Source organism: Ostrea edulis, chromosome 3, assembly GCF_947568905.1.
Source record: "Ostrea edulis chromosome 3, xbOstEdul1.1, whole genome shotgun sequence".
In the NCBI taxonomy this organism is placed as follows: domain Eukaryota; kingdom Metazoa; phylum Mollusca; class Bivalvia; order Ostreida; family Ostreidae; genus Ostrea; species Ostrea edulis.
In genome coordinates, this window is record NC_079166.1 from 87,073,164 (window position 1) to 87,090,478 (window position 17,315).

At 34.2% G+C, this 17,315-nt stretch overlaps 1 protein-coding gene across 3 annotated transcripts in view; it reads left to right on the forward strand.

The window, feature by feature from the left end:
• The window catches only part of LOC125676180 (uncharacterized), a 53,597-nt gene that overhangs the window by 5,659 nt on the left and 30,623 nt on the right, over positions 1 to 17,315 (forward strand). For 2 of the 3 annotated variants that reach the window (XM_056159309.1, XM_048914076.2), the window contains exons 2-5: positions 11,039 to 11,157; positions 13,961 to 14,152; positions 14,588 to 14,695; positions 17,203 to 17,275. In XM_056159309.1, coding sequence (XP_056015284.1) covers positions 13,966 to 14,152; positions 14,588 to 14,695; positions 17,203 to 17,275 — 368 coding nt within the window. In that variant the 5' untranslated portion in view covers positions 11,039 to 11,157; positions 13,961 to 13,965. The remainder of the gene's footprint in view (positions 1 to 11,038; positions 11,158 to 13,960; positions 14,153 to 14,587; positions 14,696 to 17,202; positions 17,276 to 17,315) is intronic. The other variant, XM_056159308.1, reaches the window with a different exon arrangement.

The window sequence follows — 17,315 nt, forward strand, 5'->3', positions numbered from 1 at the left end:
GGCGGTTCACCATTGGTCATCATACAGGTAAAAGTTGGGGTGTTATCTTAAAATTGGGTCTCTAAAGTACGAATTGTTGTTGAATAAACAGTGGTATATTATTACAGACATTGAAACTCAAATCATAAAAATATTGCAGGGATATCGCAAAAATATCTACAATCATTTTGATTAAAATTTCAAACATTTATCAGATAGACTACTTAATAATATCCTATATGAAAGGTGAATATAACGAACAGTGATCAATCTCCTCGAGGTTACTGAAATTGTTGAATGATTATTGCAATAAGAGATATGTCTAGATCATCATTTAAATATGACTAATTGACCATTAAACGATCAGTGGATGGTCACTAAATGTAACTAAACAATGAATTAAACGTGGCTGAAATGTGAATGAATGATCTGTGAAACTTATTTAATTTCAATTAAAATGTGACTGAATGGCCACTAGAATGTGACTGATATATCACTGAAAAACTACTGAATTATCACTGAGATATTGTGGATTGAAGTTCAAAATATATCAGATTGTTAAATAATGCGATGTAAGGCTAATTGGTTATGATCATTCACATTTCCTTTCTTATAAAGTTTGAAAAAATGTTGTTTATGGTATGATTTTAAGTGTTAATGAAAACGTGAAAATAACAAATAGAGTTTATTTTCATGATTCACATAAAGAATTAAAAACAGAAATACCCCGAAAGAAAGCGTCATCACTACTGACAAACTAGTTGATGTTACACGGATTTCAAAAGTGTTTTCAAAAGTGTCATTTAAAAAGGCAGTATTTCGCAGATTCTATGGTCGTTACAACGATCTAGTTTGCGAATATACAACCAATTATTGAGTCAAATGCTGTCTGGCGTATTCATACCGGTTGTGAGGCCGTTCTTGGTGCATTGATCTGACTACGAACTATTCCGTTTACTAAGGGGTGCCTACTCCTCCCAATCACCTGGTCACACCTCGTGTTTGCCCAACTCTCTGTGTTGTATTCCTTATAGGAGTTATGAGATTGATCGATGTTCGTTATCTTGTCCTTTTTATAATATCTAGGGTCGATGTTGAAATTGACCGATGGTTATGAAGTTGTTCGGGTGATAAAGTGCAGTTGTAGCAAAACCTATATTTGTGTTACCATGGCAATATTTAATATTGGAATTACTTCAATAAGTTACCTGAGCAAAATATTGTCTCTTCATAGTTATCAACGTCCCTTATCAAAACTTTTTGCAAAACATAATTAGGCTCGGTGAATGGGTTGTTAATGGTATATTGTGGCCAAGGTTCCTAAGTCTAATTTGGATGTTGGTTTGTTGAAAACATTTACAGACCGAGATAATAAGCACCGCCTTTAAATTTCCCTCGTCATTGAACCCTTGTCAATCAAGAAAAATTAATCTTCAGATTAGATGCTAGAAATTGTTGGACATTTGGTTACTAGTCTTGGTGTATACCTTATCTATCTTATCTGGCGATAGATGCATCTCTGCAATCTGTTAATGCTTACCGCGTAATCCAGCTCGAGAGGGAAACGGTTTTGGCTCTAATTACACAATAATAGTAGTAAATGTTGCATCCATTTTCATAAATTATAATAGAATATGTTAAGTTATCCTTAGGAATGGGTACGATTGATAATTAATATTATGGATTGTTAGAATATAATTTACAAGGACATCGATTTTATGCTAAACAGATTAATTAAAAGTGAATATACTGCAGGTTGATGAAATCTTGTTTATACCCAGTTGAAAATTTTTAAGCGTAATGTTCCATCAAAACATGGTGACAAAAGTATTTGTAGCTGTCAACTTATCGAAAGAGAAATTAGCCACTATAAGGGTTCTTTCTTGCGTATAATATGGTTGGAACTGGAATCCAGATTCTATATCTGGACCAGTTATTGAAGGAGCTGTTGAAAAATTCGAATGTCCTGACTGTTGTGTAGGTCATGCGTTATGGACGAGTCACACAGACAACTTTGGTAGCCAGATAATTATGGTGTGCTGTCCACAAAAACTAATTCAAACAGAATAAAACTTTCTAAACATGTTGAAATATGTTGAGTCATCGTGGGGCGTGGGACAAAACAAAAACGAAACGCATCAAAACAAAGAAACACACGTAAAACATTGTAATTTGGGGTTATACATGTAGGGACGGATCACAAGATTGGTTCCATGAGTAAAATATTTAATATCCATGTTGATAGAGACAATATGCAGTTGATACATAAAACAGAAAGATAACGTTCAAACAATTTATTGGCAATGATTCAGTCGGTAAATATAATTGGCAAATAATGATTGTGCATTTGAAACTGTTTCAATAATGAACTTCCTGCAATTTCAATTTCCTGTAAAACAATATAGTTGTATGTGACCGCTCGACAGGAGACGCTTACTCATCCTACGCACCTGATCTCATCTCTTTTATATCCTGGTGTCCGTGCTTGTAAGCTTTCTATTTTGCATTTCCTTTATGATTTATGTAATTGGTCACGATTCTTTATCTTCACCTTCCCTTTGTGGTATTGACTCACGAAAAGTAATATATGACGGATATGTTAATGACTAATTGATTGTTGCTTTACGTCGCGTCCATAACATTTTAACTCACATGGAGAGGTATCCACTTCTTTTTGGAATGCCACAAATTAAGATATATGATTTGCGCCGAGGATCGTAGGAAATGCGTGTTGTTAATGCGCGACCATCGGCCGTGACACGATGCTTCCGTCTTTAAAATCAGACCCGACAGAACCGCGATTTTTACTGTTAACTGCCGAGCGTATGGCAAAGGTGTAATCAATGCATATTTTATGTTCATATCAAACATAATTTATTCAGAAACTTCTACGTGAGAAGAAAAAAAAAACAATATGTTCCTGTGGTTTTCAATTCAACGTTTAGATATATCGACAACGCAATATCTATTAACAATGATAATTTTCATTCATATGTCGATTCGATATATCCCAGTGAACTCGAAATAAAAGACACCACATAGTCGTCTACTTCTGCTTCATACTTAGACATTTTATTGAAAGTAGACTTAACGGTAAACTGACAATTCAACTGTATGGCCAACAGGGTGATTTCAGCTTCTCCATAGTCAACTTCCCATATTTATGTAACAATATTCCATTATCACCTGCATATGGTGTTTTTATTTATCAACAGTTTCGATCCGCAAGAGTTTCCTCTGCTGATTTTGATTTTTTTTTAAATCGAAGCAGACTACTGGCAAACGAGTTGATGGTGCAAGGGTTCCAATAGTCTTGTTTAAAGTCAGTATTTCGCAATTTCTATTATCAGTATAATGATTTAGTTTGCCAATACAACCTACCATTGGGTCAAATGCTGTCTGAGGTGTTTCATTTCAGATAAAGCAGAATTTCCCTGCTTGTAAATGCAGGCTCATCGGGTTATCAGGTGACATATTTAAAAAAAACATTACAACATTTTTTTCAAAGTATTGCAGAATTAAATATATAGGAATAAGACAAATACCGTCATTTTATTACGATATTGTGAGTTTCATTTTCATTGGATTCCGGAGTCAGACATTTTTATATAAATATAGCAATACAGAGTATTTAAGCGACATTGGTTTTGCTTAAGTTCACACATTATTTATGGAGAAAAAGAGTTAGAGAGAGAGGTTAAATAGAGAAAAAGAGAGATAGAGAGAGAGAGGTGGTTAGAGAGAGAGAGAGAGAGAGAGAGAGAGAGAGAGAGAGAGAGAGAGAGAGAGAGATCATCAAAAATGTACATAACTATATTGATTGATTTTGGCACTAATGACGATTAATTTTTGCCGTTACATAGAAAATGAAGTAAGAAAAAAGCAACAACAAGTAAAATAGCAAAATAATCTATATCAGAGTTAGGGTTAAACCTGACACTAACTCACTATGTCTACATGATTTGCCTTTCCATCTGATGAAAGTAGTAGTTTAAGCAATTCTGAAATATAAAACAAAGTGGTTAAACACCCCAAAATGATACCGTACGTTTTCTTCACGGATCGCTAGATTTTGGCAGGGCGTATCTATGATCATTGTTGTCTACCTGGAATTTATATGACCGACAAATCAGGGCGTTTTGTATAATTTTGAGACACACATGTGTCTGAGGGCCGTCTCTAGAGTTTATTGGGTCATAGTACTTGTATAATGAGCTGACACAGAGTGTACACTTCCCATCCGCTTTGGGCGAATAATTGATATCAAACCTATAGAAAAAGTTATAAAAGCTATAAAGATATTAGGCCTCCTCAAGATCTAACGAGGTAATTATTGGCTGATATTGTTATCAAACATTTATCTATGTTACCTGCAGACCACAGTCTCTGTGGATGTCAATCCACCTGACATCTATTGTCAATTACGTGATTGACAGGCTGTTCACCATTGGTCATCATACAGGTAAAAGCTGGGGTGTTATCTTAAAACTGGGTCTATAAAGTACGAATTGTTGTTGAATAAACAGTGAAATGTTAATTACAAGGGATATATTATTACAGAAATTGAAACTCATGTCATAAAAATATTGCAGTTATATCGCAAAAATATCTACAATCATTTTAGTTAAAATTTCAAACATTTATCACATAGGCTACTGAATAATCCCATATATGAAAAGTGAATATAACGAACAGTGACCAATCTCATCTAGACTACTGAAATTGTTGAATGATTATTGCAATAAGAGATATGTCTAGATCATCATTTAAATATGACTAATTGGCCATTAAGCGATAAGTGAATGGTCACTAAATGTAACTAAACAATGATTTAAACGTGACTGAAATGTGAATGAATGATCAGTGAAATTTCATTGAATTTCAATTAAAATGTGACTGAATGGCCACTAGAATGTGACTGATATATCACTGAAAAACTACTGAATTATCACTGAAAGATCATTCAGTGGTAACTAAATTTTGAGTGAATGGACACTGAAGAGATACTGAATGATCCCTGAAATGTTACTGAAAGGTTTCATTTAATCTTAAAGTTCTCACCTGCTCCAGTGTGGATAACCTGCATATTATTTAGAAACATATAAATCAAAAGGTTTTAAATCGTTGGGAGGATTTATGATAACCATCGCTATGTCCCATTTTACCTTAACAGTCTACTGAAATGTATATTTCTATACAACACATTTGCTCTCTAAGATAGGGTTTCTGAATACATATTATTGCGGCTATGTTGGAAATTTGAATGTGTCGGTTTTATTTTTACAGTGTTGGATTGTGAATATCTGCAGATGTTTAATTGATATTATCATTATATACTCATGTTTGCGCATATTAGTTTACGACAATTTCTCTAAATTTACTGTGTATAACCGTATCCCAGTGGTATTTACAAAGATAAATCACTCATATGCAGATAAATACTGTACAAAATGTGTCATGTATTGTCAACATATTTCCCTCACCTGCTGGGATATAATGACAGAAAAAGATGAAACACTTGAAGCGTTCACCCTGACATTTTTGGTAATATACGTGCTATACATTGTAGATGTGGGTATATCATAAGTTGTTCCCCGAAATAATATAAGTGCAATATAATCCCCTTGTTACAGAACGGTTTCTAAACTTAAATATCATTGAAAGACAACTGAGTAGTCACTAAAAGGCCATTGAATGGTAGATGAATATAGGCAGAATGGTCATTGAAATGTACCCCTCAATCAATCCCCTGAAATGTCACTGCAATGTAACAGAAACGTACATTCTATTTCTAATGGAAATTTCTCCTTTTCTCTTGTGCAGATTAGCTATGTGGAATTTAGAAATCATACAAATCAAAAGGTTTTTAGTTGTAGGAGGCACTTATGATAACTGCCGATGTGACCCAATTTACCTAAACAGTGTACTTACATGTGCATTTCTAAACCACTCATTTACCCTCTAAAATAGGTTCTCTAAATACACATTATTGCGGCTATGTAAGAAATTTGATGTCTCAACTTTATTCGTACACTATTGGCATGTAAATGTATGCAGATGTTTGATTAACAATAGTATAATATAACTTATAGTTGCGCAGTTCTTTTACGACAATGCCCCTAAATGACGCTGATGTGTAACCGTATCCCATAGGTGTTTACGAAGATAGTTCAAGAATATGCAGATATAGACGGTACAAAATGTGTCATGTATTGTCAAAATGACCTTTCACTCACCTGTCGGGATCTAGTGACAAAGACATATTATACGTTTGAAGCATCCACCCTGACATTTTTGTAATGTACCTGCTATATATAGCAAATGTGGATATACCATATGGTTAAGTTGTTCCCTTTTAAAGGGGGTTGATGGGGTTGCACGATAATCCGTTTTGTCTTAAACCACATTCGTACGTGAATTAAACGACCAACTCAATTATTGAGCAGATATAAGCAGCGAAACGTCCAAAATACATGTTCTAACTAACAGGTGTATGCGACACGCTGTCTGTATAGAAATTTGAACTCTCCAAAATTCAAACTATATTAGACACACACCCTGTAATTGTGGATTGTACTTCATAATACGTTATATTCATAAATACTGCGATGCAAGCTGTGTTGGTTATGATCATTCATATTTCCTCTGTTACAATATTTGAAAAATACAGTTCCGAGTATGATTTTTAAATGTTTAAGAACATGCTATTGAAAAAGCGAAGATAAGGAACAGTGTTCAGTGTTATAATTCATGTAAAGAATAAGAAATAAGAGTAGGAACAACTGCGATTAGGATAATCACAACCCCTGGACGCATCAAAGAGAGGGTCAATTGGCTAGTAGGAGTAAACATTCTAATTTCATAGTAATGAACGATGCTAAAATCAACTGGCGATAAAAAAAAAAACGTTTGGTCATTAAGTACACTTTTTAAAAAGGTTATATTTGTGCTACCATGTCAGTCTGTTGCAACAAATTGAATAGGTTAATTTATCAAAAATAGTGTCCACTTACAATTATGACAAAACATGATATTTGGATTCTGAGAATAATACCTATTGAAAGATAAAGCGACATCGGTTATTGAGTGTAGTGAGGATGAAATATGTTCATTGATGTCTCTTTCGAAAACTATTAAACGATAATTTTCAGAGAAGTGCTACATATCTGTGTATGTATGGTGATCATGAAACGGAAATTAGTTTGTAAGTGGTAGAAAATGTGGTTTATGTTAAACATAGAGCAAAACAATAACCGAAAAACAAAAAATAAGATAAAAATTAAACAAACACAGAACACAAATTAAAAAAAAACCAAACAACTCAAGACATTTCTAACACAAATCAAAATACTATATCTCCACATTGATATAGACAGTATGTAAGATAACAGATGTGATGTTAAAATTTATAGACACTGAGTCAGTAAAATAATGAAGAAAAGGTGCATTGCTATTTCAAATTCATTGAATAACCTATTTAGTTTATGATCAATAGAGCATTGGATTTGTACTCAGAGAACAAATGGTATGACCCCACTTTTTTGGCACGCTGTTTTTGGCTATATTTAGCTCTAAATCTTCTATGTTATTTCGGATTTCAAACATTTCGATTGAGCATCACTGAAGATACATTATTTTTCGAAATGCGCATCTGGTGCATCAAAATTGGTACCGTATAAGTTTTACACTACAACGGTTAAATATGATTTGCCTTAGGAATAAATCAATGTATTTTCGATATGTACATATATCCATGCAAAGAAATACACATATCATGGATAACCCATGGGCGCCCGAAAGCTTATTTACAATGTGGTCCCTTTAATCACTGATGTTTGCGGGATGTTTTTTTATGGATATAATAATTGATTCTAATGGTTTGCCAAATCCTTGCGATTATAAGTCACGATTTTGCTTTAATTATAAGACCCGATTGTAAAAGGGATTTTCTTTAATTAGTTAGATAGTCACGTTATACAGTGACATCACATGTGACACTCTTTTCGAGCAGTTTATTTATGGAATAGTTTTGGATGTATTTAAAACCTCAACTTTTCTTCCAACATTATTCTCCATAAAGAATGCTTATTTCAGTGTTGAACATTTTGCTAGTCTTAACATTTTTACCATATATGTTTTAACCACTAGTGCATACAAATGGCGATGTAAGCACCTACGAGCGTAGCGAAGAAGCCAATTGTAAATTCTTCAATTGCAAAGATTGATTGCATGGGTCGCAGTCTAAACACTATTTGTTACATTTCCCTGAACGTCTGTAATTTGCGTTGTATTATATAATAAGCTGTGTCCATGATATTCAATTTTGAATCAACAATAGTGATCCGTGTACCATCGTTCACAATTAGGTCTACTGCTACGGACGCATTTTAAATAAAATCGATCAAATGGATTTAAAGTCACTATACTTTATAACGTAAGTAAAGTTATGGCCTTCTTTGTGATCGACGCGAAATAGTAACGGGGAACGCGGATTGATACTGTGCTTGCTTTTCTTGTTCATGTTTTTTTTTTAATTTGTATAAAAGCGTAGAAATTCAATTTAAAGTAAGGTTTGTAATATTTCATTATATATAAATGCGTGTTCAATTGTTTTCGATTTTTAAAAGTGTTGTAAATCGACAAGTTGGAAAAACTTTGGAACATAAACATATAGTGTTACAGGGTCATTTTTAATCTTTACGTGCGGATATCCATTTTGTGAAGTAATGAAGAACAGAACAGAACGCATGTGTCATAGTTCTGCTTATCATCTACATAACCACTTTCTCACAGTTTAGCTCGTTTTGTGTCTGAAGCGGAATTAAAGAAGCGACTTTCCAAATCACAAACAAGAATTATTCAAATTAAAATAAGTGATTTACAAATGAGCCGTTCCTACCAAAAAGGCCTTTGTTTTATCCAACAATGTTTTTTTTTCAAAAGACGTCATAATGAAAACAGGGAACGTCATATTTTACATACTTGTAAAGAAAAAGGTCACGATTACCAATCATGAGGTGGTTGTCATCTTTGATTGACTGTAATATTTTAATGACAATTAATATTGCTCTAATATTTTGAGGAATGTTCTCTGTAGTTCACACTTTAGCACTAATATACTTAAGGGTAATTCTTTGCTAGCAATATATATATATATATATATATATATATATATATATATATATATATATATATGTAACTAAAAAAGAAAGGTACAGAAAAAAACACACACACCAATGGAACTATGGCAAGTATCCACAGGCTTAGCAAAGCTGAACTAAAAAGGACCCCATTGGAAATAAGCTTTCGAGCTTAATGGGATATTCTTGGTATCTTATGTATGTATGTTTGCATGTATGTATATACCGAATAAAATTTATTTATTTATAAAAAAAAAAGAAAGGTACAGAAAAAACGCACACACACCAATGAAACTATGGCAAGTATCCCCAGGCTTAGCAAAGCAGAACTAAATAAATAAAGCAGTAATTGAAACAAAAGAAACTTCGGAAAATTAAGTTACTTAAGACATTTCTCGTTCTAGTAACACCGAGTCCCATCAAATCGTAGTTGACACATCAAATCCTTGCAGACTATATAGGTTGTAAATGGTATTGGGTGCCCGAGGTTATTTACATCGATACCATCGCTAACGTCATCATCGCAATCATCATCGTTATCATCATTATCACGATGAAGTCATCATGACAAACACCATCACCATTGTTGTCATCATATCATTATCTTCACCACAGATATGACGCTACAGCATCATTCGATTTTGCAAGCCGTTTGATCTTGTATTATAATGGAAACCTTTTCATCGGCAATTAATTAATGGAAATAGAATATTGTAAATACGTGTACAGTAACACAACATTGTTGTTGTTCGTTTCTTTTCTGAGTGATTTGTTTACAAATTGGTGGTCTATAAAATGGTGGACCAAACATTTGGTCAATTGCTTCCACACTACCAGTTAATGAAAAAGCAACAACCGAAGACAAAATGAAAGAAAACACGGAATAATAGTTCATTTTACGGGTAGTATGTAAAAGAAATGTTAAAAATATCGATAGAAAACCTTAATACTATATAAGCACGATCTCGCTGATGTCACACGTGAGACCGCATATAGGTAAAGTTTCCAGTTAATGGCAGCAAAGGTGACATTGCAGAACGAAAGTTAAAAGTACAATTTGCCACAAACTTAGCAGAAAAATAATTTTATAAATAGACACCACGATCAGTTGTCCATGCATAAGTCATCATTTCCCTTACAAACATGAACGACGGAGTAAGATAATGCCGTATTAGCGGCCCCTCACTTTTATAGAAGAAAATGGCGAAAATAATGCAGGTATTGCTCCGCTGTGGCAATGTACCCGTCAATCTTACATGACGACTGACCCCGAAGTCATTGTTTTAACCTTTCTGATCTATTCGCAGAAAATCATGGTTAAAACTAATTCCAAGGGTGTATTCGGTATCGTATACCCATGGTTATCTTAGTTTCCTGTTGCTATTTGTAAAAGTGCATTAACAAAGACTACTCTTTTAAGGCAAACTTCCTTTCGTCGACACAAAATAGCTAATTGGTTCCCCAACACATACCTTGGAAAAATTGAATAAAAATACAACTCAATCCACACCATAATTACAACCTTAAACCAGTAAATCAAGACAAAAAAGAGACACTCCAATCCAATGCAATGCTCCTTACAAGTTATCAACGTAATCGTTGGCTTGTTTGTCGATTGAATACAATCCGTTTATATAAAATGAACAACGGTTGTTTTCAAACCTAATGTTATATGACGGTACAAATAATCACCTGTAAAATATCGACAATATATGCATATTGCAAGACTTGCTTTCCGATCTTTTTTTCAAACTAAAGACTAACACAATATATTTCATCTAAAATGCATTTTAACTCATTTCTGACTTGGGAAGATTAATTTTGCTAGAAAATTAATATCTTAGTTAAGCTTTGACAAGCCCTTTATAAAGACATCTGTTTGATTGTTAATTTTGTCTGAATGTTTATGACATTTGCAGAAGGTGTTCGTTGATAATGAGATGATGCACACACAACGCGATGTTGCAGACGGCTCGAAGAATTGAAAAAAAAAGTGGATCATCAGTTGGATGGGGAGGACAGAAATTGATGTTAATTTGTAAGCATTAAATATTGTAATATTTCAAGACCTGATAGGAAAAGTAAACATTAACTTGTGTACAATGAACAATAGCATTAACATATATCATATTAAGCTGTACGCTCTTTATGGAAGGTATACAATTGTTAGTTGTTCGTTGTCTTCATCTTTTCACGTAAAGCATAATTTAGTCGTAATAAAGGAATAAAAAAGTCGCACAAGCGATATAAGAAATGACACGTACGAGATAATCAAGATGATAGAGATAATACGTTGGAGAACTACTTATGGCGACTCTACGACTGAAGTAAGTTGTACGTACTTACGAAATCAGAAATCTTATGAAAGGCACAGATAGCGAAGAGTGATCAATCTCATAATATATTTTCTTATGTACGACGACATATTAAGTCCCGAGTACAAGATCGCAAAGTTAGTCATACAACTGAGCAACTTCGTAAGAACAAAACTGTATGAATGGGATATTGTGTCGTACGTGTGAGATGACTCCATTAGTATTCAAATTCGTTATTCTGATTGCTCCTTTGAAACTGAAGAACAATATACGTGTTTTGATATTTTCATACACAGGATACAAAAAAAATCAAAACACACAATTATTTTTTTTTCCGGATAGCAATCAGTATAACATTTTCGAGGCCTCCCTGGTTCTTTCGACGCAATGCCTTATCATTACTGTTGTTTTCCATTATTCTTTTTTTTATTTTGCGAAGAGGATTCTGTTTCGTATTTGCATCGTCTATGATATTGTCAAGGGAAATATATAGTTTCCTGAGCTCGATAGCCATTTCCAAGCTCTTGTTTCTTCACTTATCACTAGTTCCATACGATAGCGACAGGTGTATTTATTTTCAAAGGCGGCTTTTTCCAAATGCTCTTGGAAACTACTCAATGCAAGTTGAAGATAAAGAACTGTGATCAATTTCATAACTCCTAAAAGTCGATATTTCGACATGTAATTTTCAGCAATTATATTCGATAACTGCCGAATAGCATTCACATGCAATGAAAAAAAAACCTCTGGAGCTTGGTAGGGTTAGGGAAATCCCCAAATTTGCTCTGCATTTCCAGACCATGGTGTCAATATTTTCCCTTCAAAACAACATCTTTTTATGCAAAAAATTATTTGTAGCCTAAAACATTGAACACTCTAAGTAGATAATGACAACACATAAGCGACGACACTAAATTTTAGAGACTGAAAAATGTTAAGAGTATTTGCTAAATATTTCAAAAACTAGAAAGAAAACATTATTGCATTAACTTTTTGCAACTGCTGATGTCAGTAAAAGTATAATGCATTACTTTGTAACACTTGTAAGTTCAACCTGATAATGAGACTTTTATGAAAATTAAATTAGTGAAATGCATCAAGTAGAGGGTTCATATAGGTTGCCTAATCCCATCAATTCATTTGATGAATATTGTTTAAACTAATATCCACCAGAATGCATATGGACATCAACTATGTTCCATTATCAGCAAACCTATTGTTATATTACTACAAGACAAGACATGTGCACCGTTTCTACACGGGAATCAATATTGTGCCCTTCAGCTCAATTTTTAGATATATCTTTGCTCATTTCATCCCGGTGTCCATTCGTTATATATCCTACATACATTACAGAGTCTCCAAGTCTTCTTTAAAGGACATATCACATGTTTGCAAAGTATACAAAATTATATGCATTTTGTCTTTCATATACATGTACTTACATGATTAATTCTAATAGTTCGTTCACCGAAATATTGCAATGATTGACCACAATACACACTCAAATCTACGTCCCGATTTTAAAAAGTATTGTTACTTAGTTAGGCAGTCACTTAGTATAGTGAAGTCACAAAGCGACCTTCATGGATCAACTGGCCTACAGTCACGAGTGGATTTCGAAACAATGATGAAAACAATAATGAAAATTTAATTCGATGCAGCAATTTTAATATCATTTTCAGTTGTATAATCTGCACGCCGTTATGGAGTGGGATCACGGCGTTATAGCGTGTAATGTACTTGCTGTCATGCGTTCTCTAAAGAGATTACTTATAATTGAAAGTTAATTCTTTTAATTTGTAATTTTATAAATTCACCAGTGGGTAAAAATGGTAGCATAAGTTATTTGGTGTTACAATGTGAAGGTTGGTTGGTACAAGTTTGAATTGAATTTCAAGACAAGATCATGATGCTTATGCTTTAGTCCTAACAATATTTACCTTCTATATAACCCTTTTCTCGCAGTTTATCTGGGTCTCTTTTCGGCTGTTTTTTATTGACAAAGTACCTGTACAAAGGCTACTGGAATATTGTATGACAAAGTTCTTGCGCTGACTCCCTCTCGCCTTCTTTCGAAAAATTGGGGAGGGGGAAGGACTCAGACTACGTAATATTCTATTTACATGGTCAAGAGATATCGTCAGGAGATGTGTACTTCTTATACATCCCTAATTCCACCCTTGGTGTATCCAGTGGTCCTTGTTTCTTCTACTCTTAATTTTGTATTTTTGGTGAATTATGTGATTCATCACTGTTTATTATCTTTAGTTATTCATCTCAATTAAAAATACAGTGGTACACTGATTTTAGACATAGCTTCCGGTTAGTTTATATGCAAGTGGTAAACGAGCTTATGCATTTCATGATGCTTCAGTTTGTTGAATTGAAGTATTTCAAGATCGGCATCAGTAGTGTGAGAAAATTCCGCTGTATAACTGACTATTAGCTGTATGACAATTAATTTTAACGGAAGTACAGTTCTAAATGCGATTATGTCTAATCATTATGCGTTATATCATTCAGGAAACATGGCAGTTAAAATGTACCCCGTGGAGTCCTGTCCTGGGGATGGCGACTATTGGCGGAAGGCTGGAATCGCATTGAACTGTCCAAAAGACACCATCGGCAGAAACCTTTACCAATGTGCCCCTAATGAATATAAGACAGACTTGGTCGAGTTCTGCTTGACGGGATCCATCGGGAGATTTGAAGAAGGTAATTCCGTGATTTATGTCTTTCCACAATATGCAACATTTATGTTAATTTGTTACCATGGGTTCCTCGTTTGACGTTTTTGAGGGAAGTTTATATGTTTTTATTTTACTTTTCACACTAAATGATATATAATGCATCATACTTGGCCACTAAAACAAGTAAACATGAATATTTGGTCACGATATATTTACTTTGATGAAAGTATGGATACTGAATAATGGTTGAAATGATGAGCTTAAGGAATGGCCGTTCCTTCGCCACAACCAACTCGCCATTCGATTCATCCAAAGTACAAACTTTGGGATGTATTCTGTAAAGAAACAGTGACTTCTTTATAAAAATAAAATTTGTTTATTGTAGCGTAAAATTCTGAAAATGAAAGGTAAATAAAAAAAGATAATATCTAAAAACATCCATATATTTGTATATTTGCAGGTTTATGTGTGTACACTTATCCTAGTGGACACTTAGGTGTGAAGAACTGCACTACGTTTGTGACCGGATGTCCTAAAATGTCCTACAACAACAATGAAATTTACAACTGTAAGCTCAGTATTTATTATTGGAATGTGCTCTCTCTCTCTCTCTCTCTCTCTCTCTCTCTCTCTCTCTCTCTCTCTCTATATATATATATATATATATATATATATATATATCACTCTCTCCATCCATCCATCCGTCAACCATCCATCCATCTATCCATCCATCCATCCATCCATCTATCTCTATCTATCTATCTATCTCTGGAAAAATAATATCCGAATGTGCTAGGGACTTAACTAGACCTACATCCGGAACAATGTAAAATATTAAATAGTGGAGGCAATTCTCCTTATCAAGACAAAGAAGCGAGTTACATATGGAAATTTAGCAAATGAACGAAAACAACACAATGTTTAAGTTAATCCATTAAAGCTAAGAAACCTGCATGATTGAAGATAGTACGTTCCACTGATGTGTGTGTTTATGTATGCATGTATGTATGTATGTCTATATGTCCCTATGAATGTATGGATTGTGAAGCCTTGTCAGGCAATGATTTAACTGGTGGTAAAGTTGTACAATGTACCATGGTTTGAGCGAAACTCACTTCAAGTGTCGCTTCTGGAGTTCAAGACGACAGTTTATACCTAGTATATGCTGTCACCAGAGCGATGATCAGATGAAGTCGAGACTGACCGACTTCATCCCCCTAGTAAGGCTTGATCGTGTCAAGAAATTGATCTCAGTGACACTTTTCTGTTTGACCTTGATGGCAGTTCACATGAAAACAGCCACATAACAGTGTGTCTCCACTGAAAACCAATGTTGGTGACGATCCCAAAATACAGTCAGACCAGGACAAGGACACTCTCGGTAGAGAGCAGTTACTGTCCATGCAAAGTAAGGACCCTGATATATACTAACCTAGCAAAAAGGCACTTCCACCAGATGGATCCGACAAAGTTGGAAATTGCTTCTAAACCAAAGAACCAAATACGGGATCCTTATACGAAAATGACCACCGATTCAAACACCCCTAGATGAAGTGTAGCATGCGGTTCATCACATAGGGCCCATTAGTGTACGGTAGGGATGTATGGACTTTTGCTCACGATACACTTATGATAAGCCGTTGAAGTATCAATAAGTATAGACTTGTAACATAATTATGAGTCATTTTATTGGCATAAGTTGAGAAATAATGTCTTGGAATTTTGCACATCAATCATGTTTGCCAGATAAACCTAATACTAGAATTGTATCTACGTCTCTTCATTTTATTGCAAAAGATGATTGAATTTGAAAGGACTATGGGATTGAACGAATACTATTGAAAAATTAAATCTATCCTTATGAGTATCCCGGTGTATCTCCAATCGACATTTTGTAAGCAGGTTGGACTTGCTGTTAACGCTAGTGATATGGGGATCAATACTACTCTGTTTCCAAAACGCAGCGACAATGTAAAAAGACTTGCTTCTCACTGTATAGAGAAACTTAGAAAGTATCAATAAAATAATTCTACCTTAGAAATAAAAGTATCTTGTTTTATTGTTGGTTTTACAAAATTGCAACGGTTAATTGAATGTTACTGAGAACTTTAGCTGATCGTAACACCCTCAGCTTTTGCATAAGCTATCAAAGAAGATTTAATTAAACATTATTTTATTATGATAATGCATAATATGATTGGGAAATAGGCACTGCCGAGATAAGTCATCTCCGTATCAAATAAAATCAAAGACTTGCACGATGAGTTCATCATTACAAGAACATTAAGTTTGATAGCAAACACAAAAAGCATTTATCAAAGCCTAAAATAATGTTATTTCTAGATGTTCCATTAAAAGCGACATCCACATGCTTTCTTTTGTAGATTTGATTTGATACGAGGGTATGTGTATCAAAGTTTTAAACTGTGGATAATTAAGTTTTCATCGTCATTCAAACTTTTTAATGAGGTGGTTGGTTCAGTACATTTGTGATTACTTGACATCTGTGACCTAGATAAGGTTTTAAGCGGTCTTTTTTAGAGCAAAGTATTTCATCTCACTATAAAGATTGCATAACATTTCATTTACCACTACACTGTACGTTCTGTGAAAGAAAGTTCGAGATACTTCTTTTTAGTGTAATACACTGTAAATGTTCTTCTTTAGAGCACCCAATTAACCCTCGATAAAACACTGGTAAACATTCATTTAGACTTATTAAACACAAACCGCAGATTACTTTAATTTTGGATTAAACAGTCGATTGCAACAGTTTCATTCTCCAATGCGAATTCAGCTCTGCATTAAACAAGCATCGGACGCTGCTATAGTATTCATATCGTAACTTAGTGATCTGTTATTGCTATATATTTTTTTTCCAAATGTTTGTAAATAAATCTCTGAATTGTCTTTGTGATGTCTGTTTGCTAGTCACATTGGTATTCTGACCCATAATGTACGTGTGTGTGTGTGTGTGTGTGTGTGTGTGTGTGTGTGTGGTGTGTGTGTGTGTGTGTGTGTGTGTGTGTGTGTGTGTTTCGGTGTGTTTTTATGCCTATTATGTCTTTCTTGTAGACCCAGCATGTTTAGAAATAAATCGTGAAGCAGGTTGCTACTTAGCGGATCCCACATGTCCTCCTATTGACAGGTAAGCTCTAAATTTAATATACAGAGAGAAAAGAGAGAGA